Source organism: Tachypleus tridentatus, chromosome 13 (assembly GCF_004210375.1).
Source record: "Tachypleus tridentatus isolate NWPU-2018 chromosome 13, ASM421037v1, whole genome shotgun sequence".
Classification (NCBI taxonomy): domain Eukaryota; kingdom Metazoa; phylum Arthropoda; class Merostomata; order Xiphosura; family Limulidae; genus Tachypleus; species Tachypleus tridentatus.
In genome coordinates this window covers 193,746,082-193,767,238 of record NC_134837.1, presented here as the reverse complement: position 1 = coordinate 193,767,238, position 21,157 = coordinate 193,746,082, and the positions used below count along the sequence as shown (strand labels likewise).

At 29.5% G+C, this 21,157-nt stretch overlaps 1 protein-coding gene across 1 annotated transcript in view; it reads left to right on the top strand.

Annotated features, from left to right (window-relative positions):
- The window catches only part of LOC143238186 (mitochondrial enolase superfamily member 1-like), a 64,088-nt gene extending 43,560 nt beyond the window's left edge, over positions 1–20,528 (top strand). Inside the window, 6 exon segments of the mRNA XM_076478195.1 lie at positions 580–667; positions 6,969–7,103; positions 11,834–12,005; positions 14,865–14,964; positions 17,541–17,622; positions 20,155–20,528. Coding sequence (XP_076334310.1) covers positions 580–667; positions 6,969–7,103; positions 11,834–12,005; positions 14,865–14,964; positions 17,541–17,622; positions 20,155–20,307 — 730 coding nt within the window. The 3' untranslated portion in view covers positions 20,308–20,528.
- The last annotated feature ends 629 nt before the right edge of the window (positions 20,529–21,157 follow it).

Here is a 21,157-nt window from a genome sequence, read left to right as displayed (position 1 = left end):
TAACAAAGAGAGAGTTTGCAAACTCAATAAAAGTGTTGACATGAAGATGACCGAGGAAGGTCAAATGATGTTCTCTGCTTTATTAGTAAAAGTGTTAATACCCATACCAGTCGTTCTGAGATGCATTTTTACTTCAAGTATGTTTCTCGTCGTCAAGAAGCATTTGGCAGGTTATGTGTTGTCCATTACTGTGTTGAATGTTTACTACATGAAGATGTAGCTTCTAGTAACTTTTAACTTCATTTTCATCTTAACATTTTTCTTTATTTGTCACTATTTTTAATTTTATATAGCTGTTATTGAGAAAAGGTTGAATTTTAGTTTGGTTCTAAGCAGGTAGATTGTTTTGAAAGATAATATTAATTATGGAGTAGAAACTGTGATAAGCATAACTTTAAAAAAAAAATGACAGGAAATTCTTGTGCACAGTAAGTGTAACTTTGAAAGTGTAAGCTTTGTAACAGAGGGATTTACTGTGGTAATGTATTGCTTCAAAAGATAAACATAGATTAATACTAGTTATGGATAAGAATGTACAATAATTTGTAACAAGTTTTTTTGTTGCTGTTTTCTTTTAAGCTTCAAACTGAAGGTAGGTTTAGACCTAGAGCAGGACAAAAGGAGACTAAGTTTAGTCAGGAAAGAAATTGGACCTGAAAACAAATTGGTAAGCTTTAACTGAACATGTTATTATAATAATTTGATTAACCCTCTCATTATTGATCAAGTGAAATCCACCCCACTCGTAACCATGAAGGTACCAGTGAGAGTAATTATGCCATGATTTTTTTATCGTGTATGCACATGTTTACAAAATTTTGCAGGTTATTAGTAAATATTACAAGGCTTTCGTACGCAAAGTATCAGATTTTTAAATTAAATATTAAGATATTTTAATTAAAGCATTTCTTGTTTGTTTTGTTTTTTCAGAATGTTGACTAGGTACTATGCAGAGTAATTTTTTTCAGATTAAAATGTTTTTATTTAAAACATTTTTAAATTTCACTTGTATAATCATTAAAACCTCTAGGTAATTATCAGATGTTTTTAAAGAAAACCTTTGTATTTCGTCTGTTATTTTCACTATCAGATCGAAATCTCTATACGTAGTCAATAAAAAATTCAAAAGTAAATATAAAGTATGCCTTTTTTCTTTCTAGAATTACTACAGATTATAACTTGAAAACACAAATGTTTAATATAAATAGCTTAAATGACATAACATTGTACATTTATATGCACCTATTATTTTTATTATATTAACCTTTCAGCCATTGCTGCCTGAGATAGAAATTACAATGACAAGGCATATCCAAGAATATAAATGTGACCTTTAGTCTTGGCTGTATTTTAGTGAACTAGTATTTTGTAAAATGCAGTCACATTTTAGTTATGGTATATATACATTATTGCTATTTAAAAAAGAATTTAAACTTATTTTTCTTAAAATATAGAACTGTAAATAAATAATTGAATTAACGATTATCTCTTCTAATTATCACCTTTGCACTTTACTGCTGCTTGTTCAATGTTGTTAGGCCTTATGAAATTTTGCAGAAGGCAAATATTAAATGAAATAATTTTTTTCAAGTTATACATTTGAATTACTGTATAAGTACAATAAAAATATAACTTGTCAAACTTGAATCAGTACATCAGTGATATCTCATCATTTATGAAAGATAAGAGATTTTTATTTTATATTCTAGCTTTTAAATATCAGTAATTTCAGTTCCTTATTTATACAAAACTGTAGACTTTGTATTTTGATATCACAAACATTTAATTTGAACCATTGCTGCATTCACTATACCACATAATGCACAAAATAGTGTATTTTCTAAATATTTATTCTTAATTTAAGAAACTAAATAATTTAGAATATGAAAATTTGTATTATAACATACAGTTTGATACATAATGTAATGACATAAATTCCTAAAATAGTAGTTGAATAAAATTTTGAATGCATGTCAACAAATGTGATGACATGGCCTTTGACCCACGACCTATTGATATAAGGTTAATATGTGTTTTAGCATAGTATAAAATGTTTGATGTGAATAATAATCATGATTTTGAAAGTTTTTAAATGTATAATATCCATGTGAAATATTTTTATAAAACTTGTGACAATGGAATGTGTTTGTCAGGACAGCTGGTATGGGTATTAACACTTACTAATAAAACAGAGAAGAGTGTTTCAACCTTCTTAGGTTTTTTTTACTTGGATCTAGCTTCATCTACTGTCACTTAATATAAGAGCTTTATCAATTACTTTTAATTTTTATTCTTTTAAATATGAGAAAGTTTTGATGCCCCAGTGCTATCTGGCCTTCTTCAAACATTTAGTTTTTCATTCCAAACAGCTTTTTCACTTTTACAACTTGGATATTAGGGTGATATTAAATTATTCGTTTCAGCAACTATTTTGTACAACCTTCTGTGGCCATTTTGACAACATCTGTTAGATTATAAGGAGTGAATATTTTTGTCCTCCCCTTGTCTCTCTACTCTCTAATGTCCCTTACCTCTTTTTTTCTCAGTGGATCTCACTGTGTGGCTAGCATTGTCCAGACAGGTGTATTTTGTTGATACAATTCTACAGTAGCAACCAATTTAATTATACTAAAAACAGACTACTTACTACTTGCCAACAGACTCTGTAAAAATGAGGTATCCCACAAGCCCATCTAAGAGCTTACCAGATGGTGTTAAGATATTATGCTGCTTTTAAAACTTTAGTTCACCTAATGCACTTTTCCACAGCATCATTCCTTAAACTTCTTGAGGTGCCTTACTCCCCACTCCCCCAGATTCTACTTGGGGAGCTAGTGAATCCTTACCATGCCTAGTTTCAAGTCACTTATGTGGTGGACAAAGGCTTTTCTTCCAAAGTGTTTAAGTGTCTTCCTTCACTCTTGGAGAAGAAGAGGCTACTGTTTATGATCCAATATCCCAAGCCACCAACATGGGATTTAGGGATCAATACCCCTTAATTCCAACCCTGAGTTGTGGAACCTATGCTATTTCATTTGGGCTGTCCTTTAATGGTGATTATTCATGTACTATTCCACCATTGATGCAGAGACTAAGTTCTGGGTGAAGAGCATATTTGTCCTGGTTGTAGAACAGCTTGGATACCACTTTTATCTTGGTATACACCTGATTTATGCAGATGCTTTCTGTTTGAATAATGTCCTCACTGGTCCTTACACCTTCTCAATGTGGTATTTTGGATACAAGTTTCAGTGGATGGTATGTTTTGGAAGTTACCCATTTTCCAAAATTGAAAATGCGTTTCTGATAATTTCTCCATTGACACTTTTCCTCTCAATAAGAGCCAGTGTTTATTCTTGGATGTTGTCAGTCTCAAATGAGTGATAAAATTATCTGAATGAAGTGCTTATATACAGTACCATGCTAGAGGGTTCATTGACATAGGTGGAGAGTAGATCATCAAGGGTAGTTGAATGGGGTATAAAAGTTTGGAGCAAGTGAGAAAAAACAGACCAATACTTAGGTGGGTAAAGCTGAAATCCTGAAATATCATTGGAAATACATTTTTAATTGAGGAAAATGTTAACATTTTCTATAGCAGAAGGTACTGTTTTCAAATTTTTGTAAACTTGCTTTGTTAGGGGATGTTGAAATCTTTCAACATGGGCTTTGTTGATTTGATCAACCATGTGATCTCTTACTAAACTGTTTTGTGACAAACTTGGTATAAAGTACACTATTTCTTTTACACATTTGCACATGTTAACTATTTATACTATAAACCTTACAAAATTTGTCAGAATTTCAGAAAGTATTATGTCTTTCACATACAGAAAATCATGTATGTTTTTAATTAACTGAAAAAAAAAAGAAGATTCATTTGTAAATTTATTGAGTATTTTTTTACTAATCCAAGTGCAAAGTTATTTTATTACACTATCAAATTATATTACCAACTATGCAGAGCTGCTTGCATGTATGCCTTGTGAAACATATTAAGTTATTATTACATTCATTTCACCTAATCTAATCTTAATTTATCTAAAGAGATCCCTCATTTTACATTTTAGTTATTTTTATAATTATAAACACAAAAAACAAGAAATAAAAGACTTTCTGGGGTCATAATTATTTTTCCTGTGGGAATGAAGCTTGTAGTAATAGAGAAAATAATATAATTCTCTGTTGAGGAAACAACATAATATAACACATCATTTGATAGATGAAACCTTGGCTTTCTATAGGTTATACATACACACTTTTCCTCTCAATAAGAGCCAGTGCTAATACTGGATGAGGTGCTAAAATACAGTACCAGGCTAGAGGGTTCATTGACAATGTCCTTTAGACCCTTTTTAAGTACACAACAGGTAATTAATTATAATGAGAGAACTTAGCATAAACAGGTGGGTGTGGTAATAGGAATCTGATTTTCTATTTAAAGGCTTTGTAACCAAATATAATTGAAGGATATAAAAATTTTGGTTTGTCTGAGCAATAATAATTTTATACCAATTAATTTGTTACATTTTTTTCTTACTGGAGGGGTGGCAGATACAATAGAGAAGAGGAGTGGCTAAAAAAAATGTTACATTTCTTGTACTAGATGAAATTCAGGATTTTTTGAAATATTGTTTTATAAAAATAAGAATTTAAAACTTGCATACCATTAGGATATGGATTAATTTATTCTATACTAATTGGTAGAACATAAATAAAAAGTAGTTAATTTAACTTTCAAATATAAGTCACTAAAACATCATGACATCTGCAGTAAAGTATATCTGCGCAGAGAGTTTAAAAGTGTTGAAAGTAGAAGTTTTATTAATTTCCATAATCTGTAACAATATACAACATAAACATTTTCAACAGCATCAGTCAGTTGGAACAACCTTGTTCCTGTGAAGCTACAATTGTAATGTTTAATATAATTCCAACTTTACTTAACATGTCTTTCTAAAATTTGGTGAGCTTTTAATGAACATTATAAGTGGTATACATATTAAAAAGTAAATTTTTAATAATATTTATACTATAGATTTCTCTATAATTTATTTACTGAGTTAATTTTAGTGAAAAGTGATTTGCAAGATAAGAATGAAAATATATATTTCTTTTCATTTTATGATTTTCATATTTCATTTGTAGTATTTCCAGAAATATCTAAATTTTATCAAAGGGTTTTTTTGCTAACTATTTATGTATCTTTTTTTTTTACTGAAACACTAAATGAAATCATATGTGTACAGTGTAAAACAAATTTTTAACTATGAAATAAAATCAATAATAATACCTTTATTTTTCAAGAATGATTGTAAATTGTGGAAAACAGTTGTAATTATCTATCTTAGCATTCTCAGCTGTATATCTTTTGTTTATAATATTGCACAATGTTTTTTAAACTCTTTTTAAGTACATGACAGGAAATTAATTATTATGAGAGAACTCAGTGTAAACAATTACATGATTAAGTTAAGCTGAACTGATTTTAGAAAATATTTTTATTTAATTTTTCTTTTACCTTTTATGTTTTAATGTAATAAATTGCTAATTTTAACATTTTAGTTACTTTTATGAAATATATATGAATAACTGAAAAATATACATAAAAAATAGAAACATTTTGTAGTATTATTAAAGTTGAAGCTTTTCTCATTAATTGTACTCAGGAGCATACTTTTTTAGCAGTTGTTTTTTCATGCTATGTTGGTTCTTCACAAAGTAATGTTTCTTTTAAAATATGTATTTTAGAATACAAAATATTGAGCATTGCAATGTAATGTCTAAAACTACAATAATTTTAGCTGTGTATGTGTGTGTCTATATATGTAGGTTAAAAAATTATGCTTGTTCATTGAAACAGAATTAAAACAGTGAAATTGAGGTTAAATATGCCCCTAATGGTGCCAAACTTAAATAACAATATAAGAAATCTTGTAAAAACCTTCTCTTTTTATTTGTTGTAAGTAATCTAATAACAATATCAAATGGACTTATTGACATTTTTTTGAAAGAGAAAAAGGGTGCATCAGGTTGGCTTGATGAAAAGACTGGAGATTCTAAATTTATATTCTCTTGTCAATATCTGTAATATGCATGTGTTTTTAATAATGTGGACACTCGTAAAATTGTATAAGGAAACAAAAAAATCTAAAATGAGCAGTTTGGAATACAGGTGCATCATACAACATAGAAGTGAAGTTTGAAAATTCGTTTTATATTTCATCTTGAAATTAAGATATTATAACTTATAGATAATATTAAAATGTAAATTATAACTAAGTTTTGATGCCAAGTTGATCCTGCATTTGTAATTGAATCTATGTTTATTGATTAAAATGGTTTAATTAAATTTTGAGTGTAACATAACACAGAGATATGAAGTTTAATAATTTATTATTTTGTTTTGAAATTAAGACACTAAAGTTCAGATAATATGAACATTTAAATTCTAAATTTAAGTTTTGATACTGAGCTTATTGGCATTCATTGATAATAATGTTGTTTAATTAAATTTTGGATACAACTCTGAAAAGGGTGTGAAGTGTGCACTTTGACCCTGCAGTGTAGGTATGAATAATTAACTTGATTTTAATTTACACAATGAAAATTATTCTAAGGATTTGAACCCTAAATTACTTGAAATATTACATGTGACAGTTGGTCAAATTTTTTTAAGTTATGCTTTAATCCTATTATATCAAATGTGAATCAAAAGTTAGTTTAAAAATGTGGCTTCAGCGTTTTTGTCATTCACACTGGATGGTAAAGCAACATGGATACACAATTGTTTATAATTCATGTATCAAAGACCTAAAGGATTTTTTATTTTTATTTCAGATTCATGGTCACCTTTTTTATGTTCTTGTATTGTTATGTTTATCAGCTATGAAAACATTTTATCTTTTTAAACAGTATTTGTGGTGTATACTTCTAAGCAGTAGTATGTGAATGCTCTTTCTTTCTAGATGGTGGATGCTAATCAATGTTGGGAAGTTCCAGAAGCTATTGATTGGATGAAGGAATTGGCAGAGTATAAACCATTATGGATTGAAGAACCCACTAGCCCTGATGACATTCTTGGTCATGCCACTATTGCTAAGGTCAGCAAGTTTTATTCTAAATTTCTCAAGATCCAAATCTTGAAAGTAATGTTTAAAATCTTGATATAATGCTTCACCCAAGAATTAATGACTTGTTTATTTATTATTTTAAAATACAGAATGGGTCCAAGATATTATATCTTTTTTAAGTAATTATTTGTTTTTCATTGTTTTAAAGAACTGACTTAAACAGTTGTGTAAAATATCTCATTTTCTATATAAAATATACAGGAAATCCTGCCACTAATTAATGGAATTAAGTGCAGTATTTACAGAATTTTTGTTTAATCCTTTCACAATGGCCTCAGTATAATATACACAAGCTCATCTACACACTTGCACACATTAAGTATTTGCACTATAACTTTTGATACAGTGTGTGTATCGTTCTAAAATTTGGTAGACTTTTAGTAAAGTTTTAAATTAAATATATTTACTAGAGATCTGTTTGGGAAAATAAAGTGTGTATTGTCACTAGTCTGCATGCAAAGTGATTTCATATTACAATTAAAAAAAAACTATTTTTCATCCCAAAAACTTCAGTTGCTATTTGTGTCATCTCTTCAAACCTCCTAAATACATTTCAACTGTTTGTTTTCAGCAAGACTCTATGTTATTTTCTGTACTCAAACTATGTGGTGTCTGTCATTTGACCAACCTTGTAACCATTATACTAAATTAGGAAATATAAATTATGTATTTTTCATGCTAGAATGATTGCATATTATAACAGTAAAATACAAATGTTTAGTCTAAATACCTTAAGTCTCATAATGATATGTATGAATATGTATATATTTATTATTTTTTATTATATTGATCTTCCAGTCATGTTTACCTAATGAAGAATTGCATTGATGTGATGCATGTGCACACAGGTTATGTATCCAGTAATATGAAACTGACCATTAGTCTTCCCTGTCTTGGCTATGTTTTAGTGGACTAGCATTTTGTAATATACACTCACATTTCAATTATTATACATTATATATATGTACTTAGAAATAAATTATTAAATTATTTTTCTTACAATATAGACCAATAAATCAAGAAGTAAAGCAAATAGTTATCTACTCTTGCTATAACCTTTGTATTCAGTTTCTGCTGGATATAAGTTGCTGAGCCTTTTAAAATTTCACACATGGAGGATATCAAACAAATATTTTTAGGTGTCATGTATGCAATTCAATAACCAAAAAAATCATAAGTAATAACATTGATACCACAGAATTCCAATATAATTTATCAAGCTTAGCAACTAAGATGAATTTAGATTTTAAAAAATATGGAACTTCAAGCAGACTAAATACATAACCTTCCTCCTTGAGAACTTGGATCAAAAGCTTTTCCAAAAATTAAAATGGCTGAGAAAATCACTCTGGGAGCATTCTAAGCTGTTGATTGATTATTTACATGTCATATAAGAAACCATTTCAAAAAATGGAAAGAGTTGAATGAGGCCACCATGTTTGATTCAGTACATAAGCCATATCTCACCAAAATAAAAAAATATGAGGCACTTATTTTGTATTTGAATAAACCCGTATATAATATTAAAATTAGAATTATAATCTGCAATTTGATTCCAAACTTATTGAAACAAATTCATAAAATAGTAATTTAATAAAATTTTGAATGCAAGTCAACAGACATGATGATGTGGGCTTTGAACTCTGACCCCTGTGATCTGTTGTGAAAGGGTTAAATGTTTTTCACATGGCTCATATGTAAATGGATTTTGTAACAATTCAGTGCATGGGCCATAAGCAATTTATTGTAGAATTGAGTGAAGAATGTGTATTTAAAAAGCCTGTTGGTTTCATATTGATCCTGTATTAATAATTGGAAGTTGGTGTTTATCAAAGTGGATTTTAAAAGAAACATTTAGTGTATTCACTGTTATTAATCAATAAAAATTAAATTATCTTTCAACTTCTTGTGCATTGTGCTAACTTTTCCTGTACTGATGATCAATAAATCTATTATGGACATTTGTATATTTATATATTTGTTTATATTTATCACAGATACATGTTAACATGTTACACCAAAATAGACAGCATTAATCATGTTTTATTTTGATGTGAATAATGTTTACATAAATAAATATTTAAGTATGATACAACAAAAGCCTTAAGCACGGACCTTAGTAATTTTTCCATAGTTTGCTAATACCTTGTACTGTCATATCATACTATTTTTTCTTCTGCTTTCTTGGAATTTGTAATCATTTCTGTGGTGTTTATGGTTACTTAAGCTGTACCAAGTAGAAGTATATCTTTTTTCATCTTTATACAAAGTGTATTACCTTGTATGAAAATGGTCTGGGAGTCCCAGTGAGTCATTGAAGTCTATTTTTCTCTCCTACAACTGTGCATCTTTACAACAGTCCACATTGTAATTCCCTTTGCAAAAGGCTGTGTTGTAAAGTTATTATGTTAAAAGCATAATACTGCTACTTACATGATTTTCGTATTGTATATAATGTAACAGGATGGTGATTTTCCCAGCACTAGTTTCAAAAGTCTGATTGCACAGCATTTCTTGGGTTCTGTATTTGGCAACTTGACTGGTATGTATTTATACTGAATAGCATGAATACCCATCTAATTCTCCAACTGCCTAAGATACGTGAATGTTGAACATAATTGTTCTGGAAGCAACTTGTGTAGACACAAGTTTTGATTTTGTTGCACTCTGTTGTCTGTAGCACTGGGACAGCTTTCACCACTGACCTTTGCTTATCATGGCTGAGATGTCTTTTTTAATGATCCTGTGATCCTCTAATTTGATCTGCAAACTTTTATTTTCCAGTGCCATTAAATATTTAGGGATATTCCCCACCTTGGAAATAAATTCTAAATTCCCAGTTTGAACACATATTTGTGATCTGAGTGTGTGACTTTCTTACATCAAGAAGTGATAAAGTTTCAGTGGCATCACATTATTTATATCAAACCAAACAATATCAAAATGTAGTCATGATTCACTTACTGATTTGCATATTTGAAGTCAAACATACACCACCCCTGGTGAGATCAAGAAATAGAAACTTTCTGATATTAAACAAGGTCCCTGTTATTAACTTAATGCACTTTTTTATATTTAAGACAAGCTCAATTTGTTAGCTTAATCACTGTAACAAGCTGGTTTGATTTGTTTTATCTGTTATTGTGATAATTTACGTTTAGGAACTGGAGATGTGTATAATGTTCACTTTATCTGTGTACTGCACATCACACGAGATTCTCGGGACATAAGGTTAAAGCATCTGAATATTGTACGTGGTGCACATACATTTATCTGATATCCTCTGATGCTCATGAACATGGCAGTAGAAACTGGTTACATGTGCATGTCAGTGATGGCAGGTTAAATTACTTTCATTCAAGAGAAAATATAAACCTAGGACAAATAAGAGAAATTTTCATATTAATTCTTTATATTTTCATTACTTGAGTAAGTTATCAAATGAGTGTTCCTGTAAAAAGTGTTAAGTGATCTAAAACAGAAAAAGGGTTAAATATCTGCCATTTTTTTATTTTTCCAACACTGGCCTAAGATGGATGACAAGAATTGTAGAGCAACGTAAAATTTTGAAAACAGTCTGTGAAATACTTTCTTACACTTTATAAAACATATGAATAGTGTGTATTAATAATTCCTCTTACCTAGTTTAATGATTTGTTAAATTTTTGCAACAATAGTTTCTGCAAACTAAAGCAGTTGTTTTTATCATACAACAGGAGAGTTCAACAATTTGTTTCATTCTCAAATATAATTACTAATATATGAGGAACTGCATTTATATAAAGTTCATGTTTGCTTGGTAAATTAGTACATGTATTCTCCACCAATAAATAGAAAAGACATCAGGTTATCTGAAAAGAATGAAAGTTTTAGTAGAAAAATAAAATTGTTAATGTAAAGACTTTTTAATGTCTGATAAATGATTAGGCTTAGACTGTGTACAGGTGCTTGGATGAATTTCATCTCTTTCATAGTGCACAATGTTGTAAGTAGCTGTTTGTTGTCTTTACTAAATCAAAATATTGTTTTGGACACAATATTACCATGTCCAGTGATTGTTGTGTGCATATATTTTTTTATTTTGCATTAGTGTTTTAATTATGTTAGTTCATGTCATGAAAATCATATATTTGTTTCTTCACTTTGAAATTAATTTAGTAATTTTTTAACTTCTTGCTCTATATGATTCTGTTGTATTATCTTGAAGAATGTAACATTCAATAATAATTTGAGTTTTATTTAAAAATTGCATTGTTATAATTCCTTTCATTTATTTGTTTTTCTCTCCAGCGTTTGTAAGTTAATTTAGCAGTTTGGCAAGTAATTATATAACGTGTAAGAACTTGTTTGACACAGCTCAGAAAGAAAAATAATAAGCCACACTGAGTTATTTATAATTTTTCACATTATTAATTGTTAAGGTGTTAACAGAAAATTGTTTCTGTTTTTTTATAATTGTGTATTATGCCACAAGAATAAACAAACTTATGTCTTGTCATTATTCTGATTAAATGAAACTTATCATGAAATCAAGTAATTATAACTTATATTTAAGGTGTAACTAGAAAAGATGCCTTTTATTTTATTAACCATGTTTCTGTATAACTTTTGAACTTAACCTGCTTCTTTGAATGTCAATATTATTTTAAATTTCAAAAATTACCTTGCTTTTTTATATATACTGTATATATATAATGCAGGAATTAAATCCTCTCGGCATCGGAGTAGCCACTGGAGAACACTGTCATAACAGGGTAATGTTCAAACAGTTTTTGAAGAGTGGAGGGATGCAGTTTTGTCAGATTGACTGTTGTCGACTTGGAGGTGTAAATGAAGTACTTGCAGTGTACTTGATGGCTGCTAAACTTGGAAGTAAGAATTATGTAATGTCTTAATTGTAAAATGAACTGATAAACAAAAAAGTGTAACTATGGGATTTTAGTAAGAAGACATCCATGTGTTTTATGATGTCATCAAATGTTGTTGTTTTTTTAATGTTTGTCTTTGAAGTTATTTACAGAATTTAACTGTGGTTCTGTTAGCCTTACACATTGTGCAAAGAGTGGAAGGAAGATGACATTTAACTTTTTCAAAATGGGCTAAGTAAATTTGAATGACCATGTGACCTCTTTGCACTTGTTCAAAGTCTTTGTAGATTTAATATTGGTAACTTTTATAATGTATGTGTCTTCACAAAATTTGTCAGTCTTTCACATTAAAAAATCATATTTTTAGTGAAATATTTTAAATTAATTAAAGATATATTTGTCCTTGAATGTATCAAGTATTTGTTTGAATTGTCTGTTTGCAAAATTATTTTTATATTAAGATTAAAAATACTTTTAATCTCTCAAAAATCTCATGTTTTATTTGTGTAATCTCTAAAGCCTCCTAAATACATTTCATATGTTTATTTTCTGTAAAACTTTATATTTTATCTGTAATTTTCTGTACTCTAACTCTATACAAAGTCAATTTGACTGACTTCATAACCACACAAAAAAATCATATTAAATCTAAATTACTCATTTTTTCTAGAATTACTTCAAATGTATTATGAAACTGTGTGTTTATTCTAAGTACCTTTAAACTTTTAACAGTATATCTCTATTTATAATTAAATTGTATTGTTTTATTACTCTTTTGATAGCCTTTTTATCTAATTGTCATTTGTGCTATTATAAGCTGTAAATTATTTGGGGAATGTACAACTCATGTTATGCTATCAAAATACATTAACCATGTACTACTCTGTGTTGTTCACGTGCATGGCTCGTTAAATATTTATATCATTATTTTTGGGTTTTTTTAACTTATCTAGCCTAAAGAGATCCCTATTTTTACATTTTAGTTACTTTTATAATAATAATTAAATAAATAAACAAGCAACACAAGAAGTAAAATACCTGAATATTATTTTTTCTGTCTGTTATCAATGGCACTTAACCTGACTTTTTTAGATTAATGATAGTATTTAATTAAAAAATGGATAATTTCCTCTAGCTTTTTATATTGGACAAGAGCCATTCTAAATTCATCTAAATTAACTGTTGTGATTTCCATGGGAACCAAAGTTATATTATAAGTGAAATTGACAGTTAACTGTTTAGAACACAGTTTTATATAATACATCATTTGATTTATGAAAATCTTGGCTTTCTATTGGTTATAGGTAATAGATAGATATGTAATTAAACATAAGAAAGGACTATTAACAAATTCTGAAAGAGAGAATGTAACTGGTGGATGTGGCAGGAGTGGATCTGATTTTCTACTTGATAACTTTATAACTAAACAACAATAAAAATTATGATTTGTCTGAGCACTGGTGATTTTATCATAATAATTTGTTTAATTTTCTTGTTACTGGAGGGGTGGTAGGCAAAATATAGAAGATAGCTAGAGAAAATATGTTACATCTTTCACACTTGGGGAAATTCAGAATTTTTTAAAATATTACCTTATAGAATTAGGAACTTAAAACTTGTATACTGTTAAAAATGAATTAGCTGAGGTATTATTCTATAATAATTGTCATAAAGTAAAGAAAAAGTAGTTTAATAATTTTTTTAATGTAAGACACAAATATCTTATGTCATGCACAGTAAAGGATACCTGTGATGATAGGGTTAATTGATGAACAAAGCTATCTATTGATTATTTATGTCCCATGGAAATAGAAGGCTCGATAATATCTGACTGATAAATATAATTTATTATACATATGTGTGCATGTTGGTGTTAGGTGTAATTCAGTTATGTTTTATATGCTTCACCTGAGAGATAGTTTGACCACTAATTATGTGATTTTTGACTAGTGTAATTTTGTGGAAATTTTTATTAATATATTGGCATAAAACTTATTCTGCCCCTGTTAATTGTTTAACTTACTTCAGTTTATCTTTGTAATTTTATGCAGTTTTTGTTTTTACTTAAATAGTTTTAATACATATATTGTTACAAGCAAAAGTACCCATGCCTGATGACAGGAAATGTGTAACTTAATCTATTAATTTAAATTATTTCATGGTCTTTAAAAGGTTTGTGTTGCACTCTTGGTTTTACTCAGACCCAAAGTACGTCTATGTTTGTACATACATAAGTTATTTTTATGTTTAAGTGTTCATTGTGACACATTGATTCCCAAACTGTGGGGAAAATTGAACACAGATCCCAGAAACTAGCTTGCTAGTCATGTGGATCATGACTTCAGAAAGTTTGGGAACCCAAATTGTACCAGAAGAACCACTATATTGTTTGTCTCACTTTTTTGGCATGTACAATTTTGCAAAATAATATGTGCGAGACTATTGAACATCTAAAATTTAGTTTCTGTTCAACAGCCTCATTTTTTTTACTGTAAGAATTGGTTTACATGAATATACTAAACATTTTAAAATTGTTCAGAACGATCCATAACCTGGTGGCCAACATAAGTTTTAATATGTTAAATACACTTTAAATAAATCATGAATTACTGAGCTTTGATAAATTAAAATGGACTCAGTATTTTTTATTGTTCACAATTCAACTTGAATACTGTGTATGTCATCATGAAAACATTATGTGTCAGTTGTGCTTGCACTTTGAAAATCACCTTAATGGTGTGGTATATTAGTTCTTGTTCATTTTAAGGGATGTTTTGGCAGTCTTTTGGACATGACTCACTGTTAAATCTTCCTTTTATGTAATTACGGACAATTTTGTACACATAATATTTCTGTGTTTCAGTTCCAGTTTGCCCCCATGCTGGAGGTGTGGGGTTGTGTGAACTTGTTCAACATGTCGCTACATGGAATGCTATAGCAGTGAATCCTGAAGACACAGTTAGGTAAGTGACAAGTAATTTGTTTCAAAACAGCAGTGATGTAACCATGGGCATCAATGAGTGTATGCCTATCCGCAGGTGCACAGATTTTTTACACCCGATGGCGGGGGGATGATTTTTGCAACCACTTATGTGGACTGTTCAATTTTCAAATTGGTAATCTCTGATTACGTGAACCTGAAAGCTGTAAACATGCAGTCACAAAGTAATATTATTACCACAATACTTGCATGTATACTTAGGCCTACTGACTGATACTTACGAACTACCCTTTAGGTGGAAAAGCTTAGAAGCACGCCTGTATTAAAGATGTACATTTCGGCTACTGAAAAAGCCTACATCTAGGTCTAATTATGTAATTCAATTGGTAAGAACACGAAAATCATAAAAACAAACACACAATTTGTAGGCCTGTGATGCAATAAAATAATTCAACAGACCAAACTGTAGGGGGGGGGGATGATTGTATGCACCATACCCCCCACCTAAAATGAAGGGACGGATGTATACCCCATCCCCTCAGGATCTATCCCCCTATCCGGTGCAAAAATGAGATATGATAAGTTCTTTACCCACAAAGGAACAGAACTGGAAATAATTAGAGCGTGAAATGAGTAATTACCTCTGTCACAGTACATGACGGAGGTTATGTTTGCACCCATGTGTGTGCATTTGTTAGCAAGATTTCTCAAAAATCGTTGGATGGATTTTGAAGAGAGTTGGAATAAATTTGGACTATGGTTCAACTTAGAAGTGATTAGTTTTTGGAGTACTCAGGTTAAGGTCACAAAAATCCCTATCTTGTTAGCAAAGGGACTGATTTTTCACACTATTTTTGCTCTATAACTCAGTCACAAATGATTAGATTTTGATGAAACTGGTGGGCATAAGATATTACTCATTTTCCTGTCAAATATGGTTCAGTACAAGGAATTAGATCAACATTTTTATTCAGTGTAGCAATTATTTTTAAAATATGGATATTGTAAATGATGTGTTTATATCTAAACAATAAAAAGCTATTTATAATCACAACAGTAAAGATATCCAGTAGTATTAGGCTTAAATATAAATGAGGGTATGGATTTTTCTTTTCAATAACACATGAACCATTTATTAAATGTCACTTTTGTTTAGTGTTTGATTAGATACCAATCTTCTTATTTATCATTAAGATAGTGAAACCAAAAGGAATGAAATATTCAAACTGTTCCTTTATGTACTCATTTATTTAGACTCTTATCTTGTGGTATTGCCCTCTAAAATTAATATACCTTGTGTCATCAAAATTGGTTCAATCATTTCCTTATAATAATTGTAACATCACCCAGATGGACATCTCTGTTATATTAGTGAGAACTTATAAAGTCTTGTTTATATCACTAGTTCAATGAACCACCTTTTAGTAAGTTGATTTTGAAATTTTTAAAACATTTTTTGTGAAATATAAATTATTTCTATGGTAATATAATCATTTAGCATTTGGCATTAAATCGCGTGTGTTGTTTGATCATTGACTTATTGTTTACAACTATTTCATTTACAATTTTATAAGTGTGGATTGACTCTTAGTGTCTTATAAAATTAACAATGCACCTTAATTGTTACTTTGTCACTGTTCATTTTGTGCATTTAGCTTATCCTGAAACATAACAGTAGTTCTTGAAATTCTCACTAGGGCATTTAGACATGAGTTGATTTCCTAACTAAGCCTAAATTTGTCAGTACATAATAATCTTTTTTTTCAGTCTGTGACTAATATTTGTACTGTATAATTCAGAACAGTAGCTGCTACTAGCAGAGTTCAATCAGACTACAGAATGGAAATTAAATATTCATAGATTAGTATCTTGAAACAAATATTTTGTATGTTGACACAGCTCAAAAATAAATATTTAAATTACAAAATCTCTAAGGAACCACCAAAGGATGTAAAAAATTAGTCTTGTAGATCATCAAATGTATTAAGTTTAAATGTGCATTACAATACCTAACCTTCAGAGAAGTATATTAAAATAATTACAGGATAGTTGTGTGACATAACTGGTTTCTTTTACCAAAAAACATTAATGTAAGTTTACTATATCCAACCACACCAAGGTGTTTTCTGTCTCTAGTTAGTAAAGTGAACTCTTGTCAAAGTTTACCTAAAATTCAGAAACAAAGTTATGTATGTATATGTATATGAATTTAAAAGTAGAATACTGGTCAAGAAATAGGATAATTTCTTTATGTTCTGACTAACTATTGTTCTGGGTTGTTTCCCTGTGAAGAACAAACTGTATAAAATTATGATTTCGAGAAATCCACTTGAAGTAAAAATGTATTCTCAATACAACTGGTATGGGTATTAAAACTTTAATTAATATAAAGTATAGAATAATGTTTTGACCTTCTTAGATTGTCTTCAGGTTAAGAAAGACAAAGAGTTACATTCAAAATTTAAGATACAAATGTTATTATAAGTGTAACTCAATGAAATTAACATTATATTTGTTCTTACAAGATAATTTTCTTTGCACTTTATAAGTGATAGAATTCTGTGATTATTATAGAGGAGTTTTCTTTTACTGTTGCAGTATGATAGAATATGTTGACCATTTACATGAACACTTCAAACACCCCATCTTGATGATAGAAGGACGATACATGATACCCCAGGTAAGTCAACTTATTCTCTACTGTGGGTATGTAAAAACTGAAGTTAGTTGAAAGATACTTGCATTTATGTGAAGCAATATTTTCAAACATTAAAAGTGTTGTATAGCTATAATTTGTTTGCAAAGTGTAGAGATATAAATAAAAGTACAATAACCACATATGTTGGAAAAGCATACAGTATTTTTAAAATAGAATTTTTAATTTAAGTTCTAAATATAAGTAATTTACATTACACTTTTTTTCAGGCATTTTATACGAACATTACAAAAGTTAACTAACTTATCTGATAGGATTACAAGTAACCGGGTTAAAATAAGTGTGATCTGGAGTATACAAGAAAGTTTTTACATATTTTTTAATGAAAAGTCATTTCAATAAATTATTCCACTTTTATAATTTGGTGCCTTACCTTAAGTAGTTGTAATTTTTTACATCCGTCAAAATGCGAGTCTTTTAGAGTAACTAATGTTGTTATGGTTTGCATAAACCATAGAATTATATTGGCTTAAAAGTTTAGTTATACCATCTTACCAGCCAAAACAAGATCATTGAACAAAATGGTAATAATTCCTAAAGTAATGGTAACATAGATACAAAACATAGCTAGCTGATTTTTCTTAAATTTAATGTTCCAAATACATAACTAAAACATAAATCATTATCTTCTTGAACATTTGACACGTCATTTGAATATGTACCACAACTCTCAATATACGTAATATGCATCTATCATCAACAAACAATGAAAGAGAACAGGTACCACAGAATTCCAGTTCACTGACATTTATATAGTGAATCAAAACTTGTGAAAGAAAGAGTAAATGAAAGTTTGAAAATTACTATCAAATATTAACCCTGTGGAGATGGCCTTGGTCAATTTGACTGATCTTGTAACCAGAAGACTATACATACTATACTTTTGAATGTATTGCATGTATTTAATAAACATTATATATTACACATAATAATTTAAATTTTTTAAATAAAGTATGTTACTAATGATTTGCCTTTGAATTTATGAACCTTTTACTAAGTCATACTGAGTAAAAGATGGCTTTTTATGCCAAGGTTAAAAATAAGTATTTTTATCCTAGTTTTTCATGTTTCACTCGCATAACTGCTAGAGTCTGCTAAATTAACAAGAAAAGCTTTTTTTGTGGAAAAAAATTTATACAGTATCTCTTTTTCTCCTTAACAGTAAATTTAGTGAACATCAGCATAAAGTAAACGACAAGTTGAAAAACATGAAATATAGTCTAAAAGAAGTTTGGTTTTTTCGTAGAATTACTTACTGATTAGGTTACAGGTTGTAATGCTTAATTACAGTTATTTATCCTAACTTCTTCTGGCCTTTAACCATTTCACAAGTGCTTTCATTAATATGTTTTTCAAATTAAAAAATTCTATTATGGAATCATAAACAACCTTGTTCTAATATTTTTGACACTATGTAACAAACACTATAACATTATCCGCCTGCCAATAAAAAACACAAAAAACAATCTGCATGGGGAATAAACACTGCAACCACATCAAAGGGTTAATAATTTTGTTTGCCAAGCTACCCTCTATCGGATACGAGATGCATCAGTGTCATCCATGACTTTTCTGGAACATGAGCACCTACAACATTACAAAGTATTGGTAACCCTTTGGAACTTTTGTTTACATAAATAACCAAACAAATGTCCAACCTAGTTTAGTCATTAACTGGGTAAAAACTTGTTTGTTAATATCCTCCTTAACAAAACTTCTTATAGAGAAAAGGAGAGGTTCACGAGAATCTTCCTCTTACTCATAACTCCCTTTATGACTTCTGTAAATCTGTCAGCCCACCCCATGCACAAATATTAATGAATTTTTGGTTTGTTTGTTTGTTTGTTTTGAAGTTCGTACAAAGCTACTTGAGGGCTATCTGTGCTAGCTGTCCGTAATTTAACAAAGACTAAAGGGAAGGCAGCTAGTCATCACCACCCACTGCCAATTCTTGGGCTACTCTTTTACTAACCAATAGTGGGATTGACCGTCACATTATAACACCTCCACGGCTGAAAAGATGAGCATGTTTGGTGCAACTGGGATTCGAACCTGTGGCCCTCAGATTACGAGTCGAACGCCTTAACACACTTGGCATGCCGGGCCCTTTTGTGCTGGACAATTCAAAATGTTTTGTGCAAAATGCTTGCATCACGTGATGCCAACTGCAGCTGAAGGGTTAAAGATTATATACATTAAATAGTGATAATTTAAGGGACAAATTGCCACAAGTACTGGGAGTTTGGCAATGACATCATACTCACCCAAATACACTGTAACATAAGTAATGTAATTTAAGCTATAATGGAGTACCACAATAATCAGAATGTTTTCTGAATGTTTAATTTAGTTTTTGGATACTTTTACTATTCATCTCTTGTGACATAACTTTTCGGTAAAAAAGAATTAATTATTGAAAAGACAGTTTTAGTTTTTGCTCTTGAATTAGAATGAAAGGTGATACCTTACATCAGTCATAAATTTCTTTTTTTCCAGAGCCCAGGGTATAGCACTGAAATGAAAGAATCTTCACTCATTGCATATGAATTCCCAAATGGGACCAAATGGAAAGAGTTGTTTAATTCTGGAAAGTACAGAAAATTTTCAGTACCACAGTGGGTGGAAAACAAGTGCTTTCCACAAAATTAAGAACAGTAGTTCAAAGTCTGCTCAATTGTTACCTATGTTTTTGAAACTAAGGGATGGATGATTCATATTATATTTTTGGGATCAGTTTTCACTTAGCATTAATATTTGTTTCTGTGGTATAGATTTTATTGTTTGAAAGAGTAGCATCTATTATGAAGGAGTATGATGATTTGCAACTTTATTGTTAAGAGTAAATAAAAAAATTATCCATTGTTTCTAAACACTTACTCAATAGGTTATCACTTTGTTTGTAACTTGAACTTGTCATACTGACTGCATCAGTATAAGTGATTTAGAAATCCTATATTTAAGTATTTTAATAAAACCTTTTAGATTTAGAACATTTACCAAATTCCATGGACATCTTGCAATAGTTAAGAACATAAAGAAATACTCAGGTTGTCAGAAGTTTCACCACAATTCCATCACAAAACTACTAAGCATTAGCAGAGGATTACTGGACATGAATAAACTGTGTAAGGTTCAAATTTTTACCAATTTTTTAAAGTTAATTTTTAGATGCAGAAATTCTAATTGAAATCTGCTAGCTTCCTTGCCTTACACAATCATGTATATTTGAAGAGACCCTAAAACATTTGTGGTCAAATTAGTATCTTAATTGCATCAGTACCTCTTTAAATACAAGATTTCTAATTCCTGACACCAACATCTTTTTAAGTACACTTATCTTATGCCTAACATTAATTAAGCATGTATTCATTAATGTAACTGTAACTTGTGTACGTTTTTTGCTTTCGATTAGTTAGAGCTAAATGTTACCATAATTATAAACTTGTGTTATTCTGTGACATGACAGTTAGACCTTTTTAAAAACTTTGATAGGCTTCTG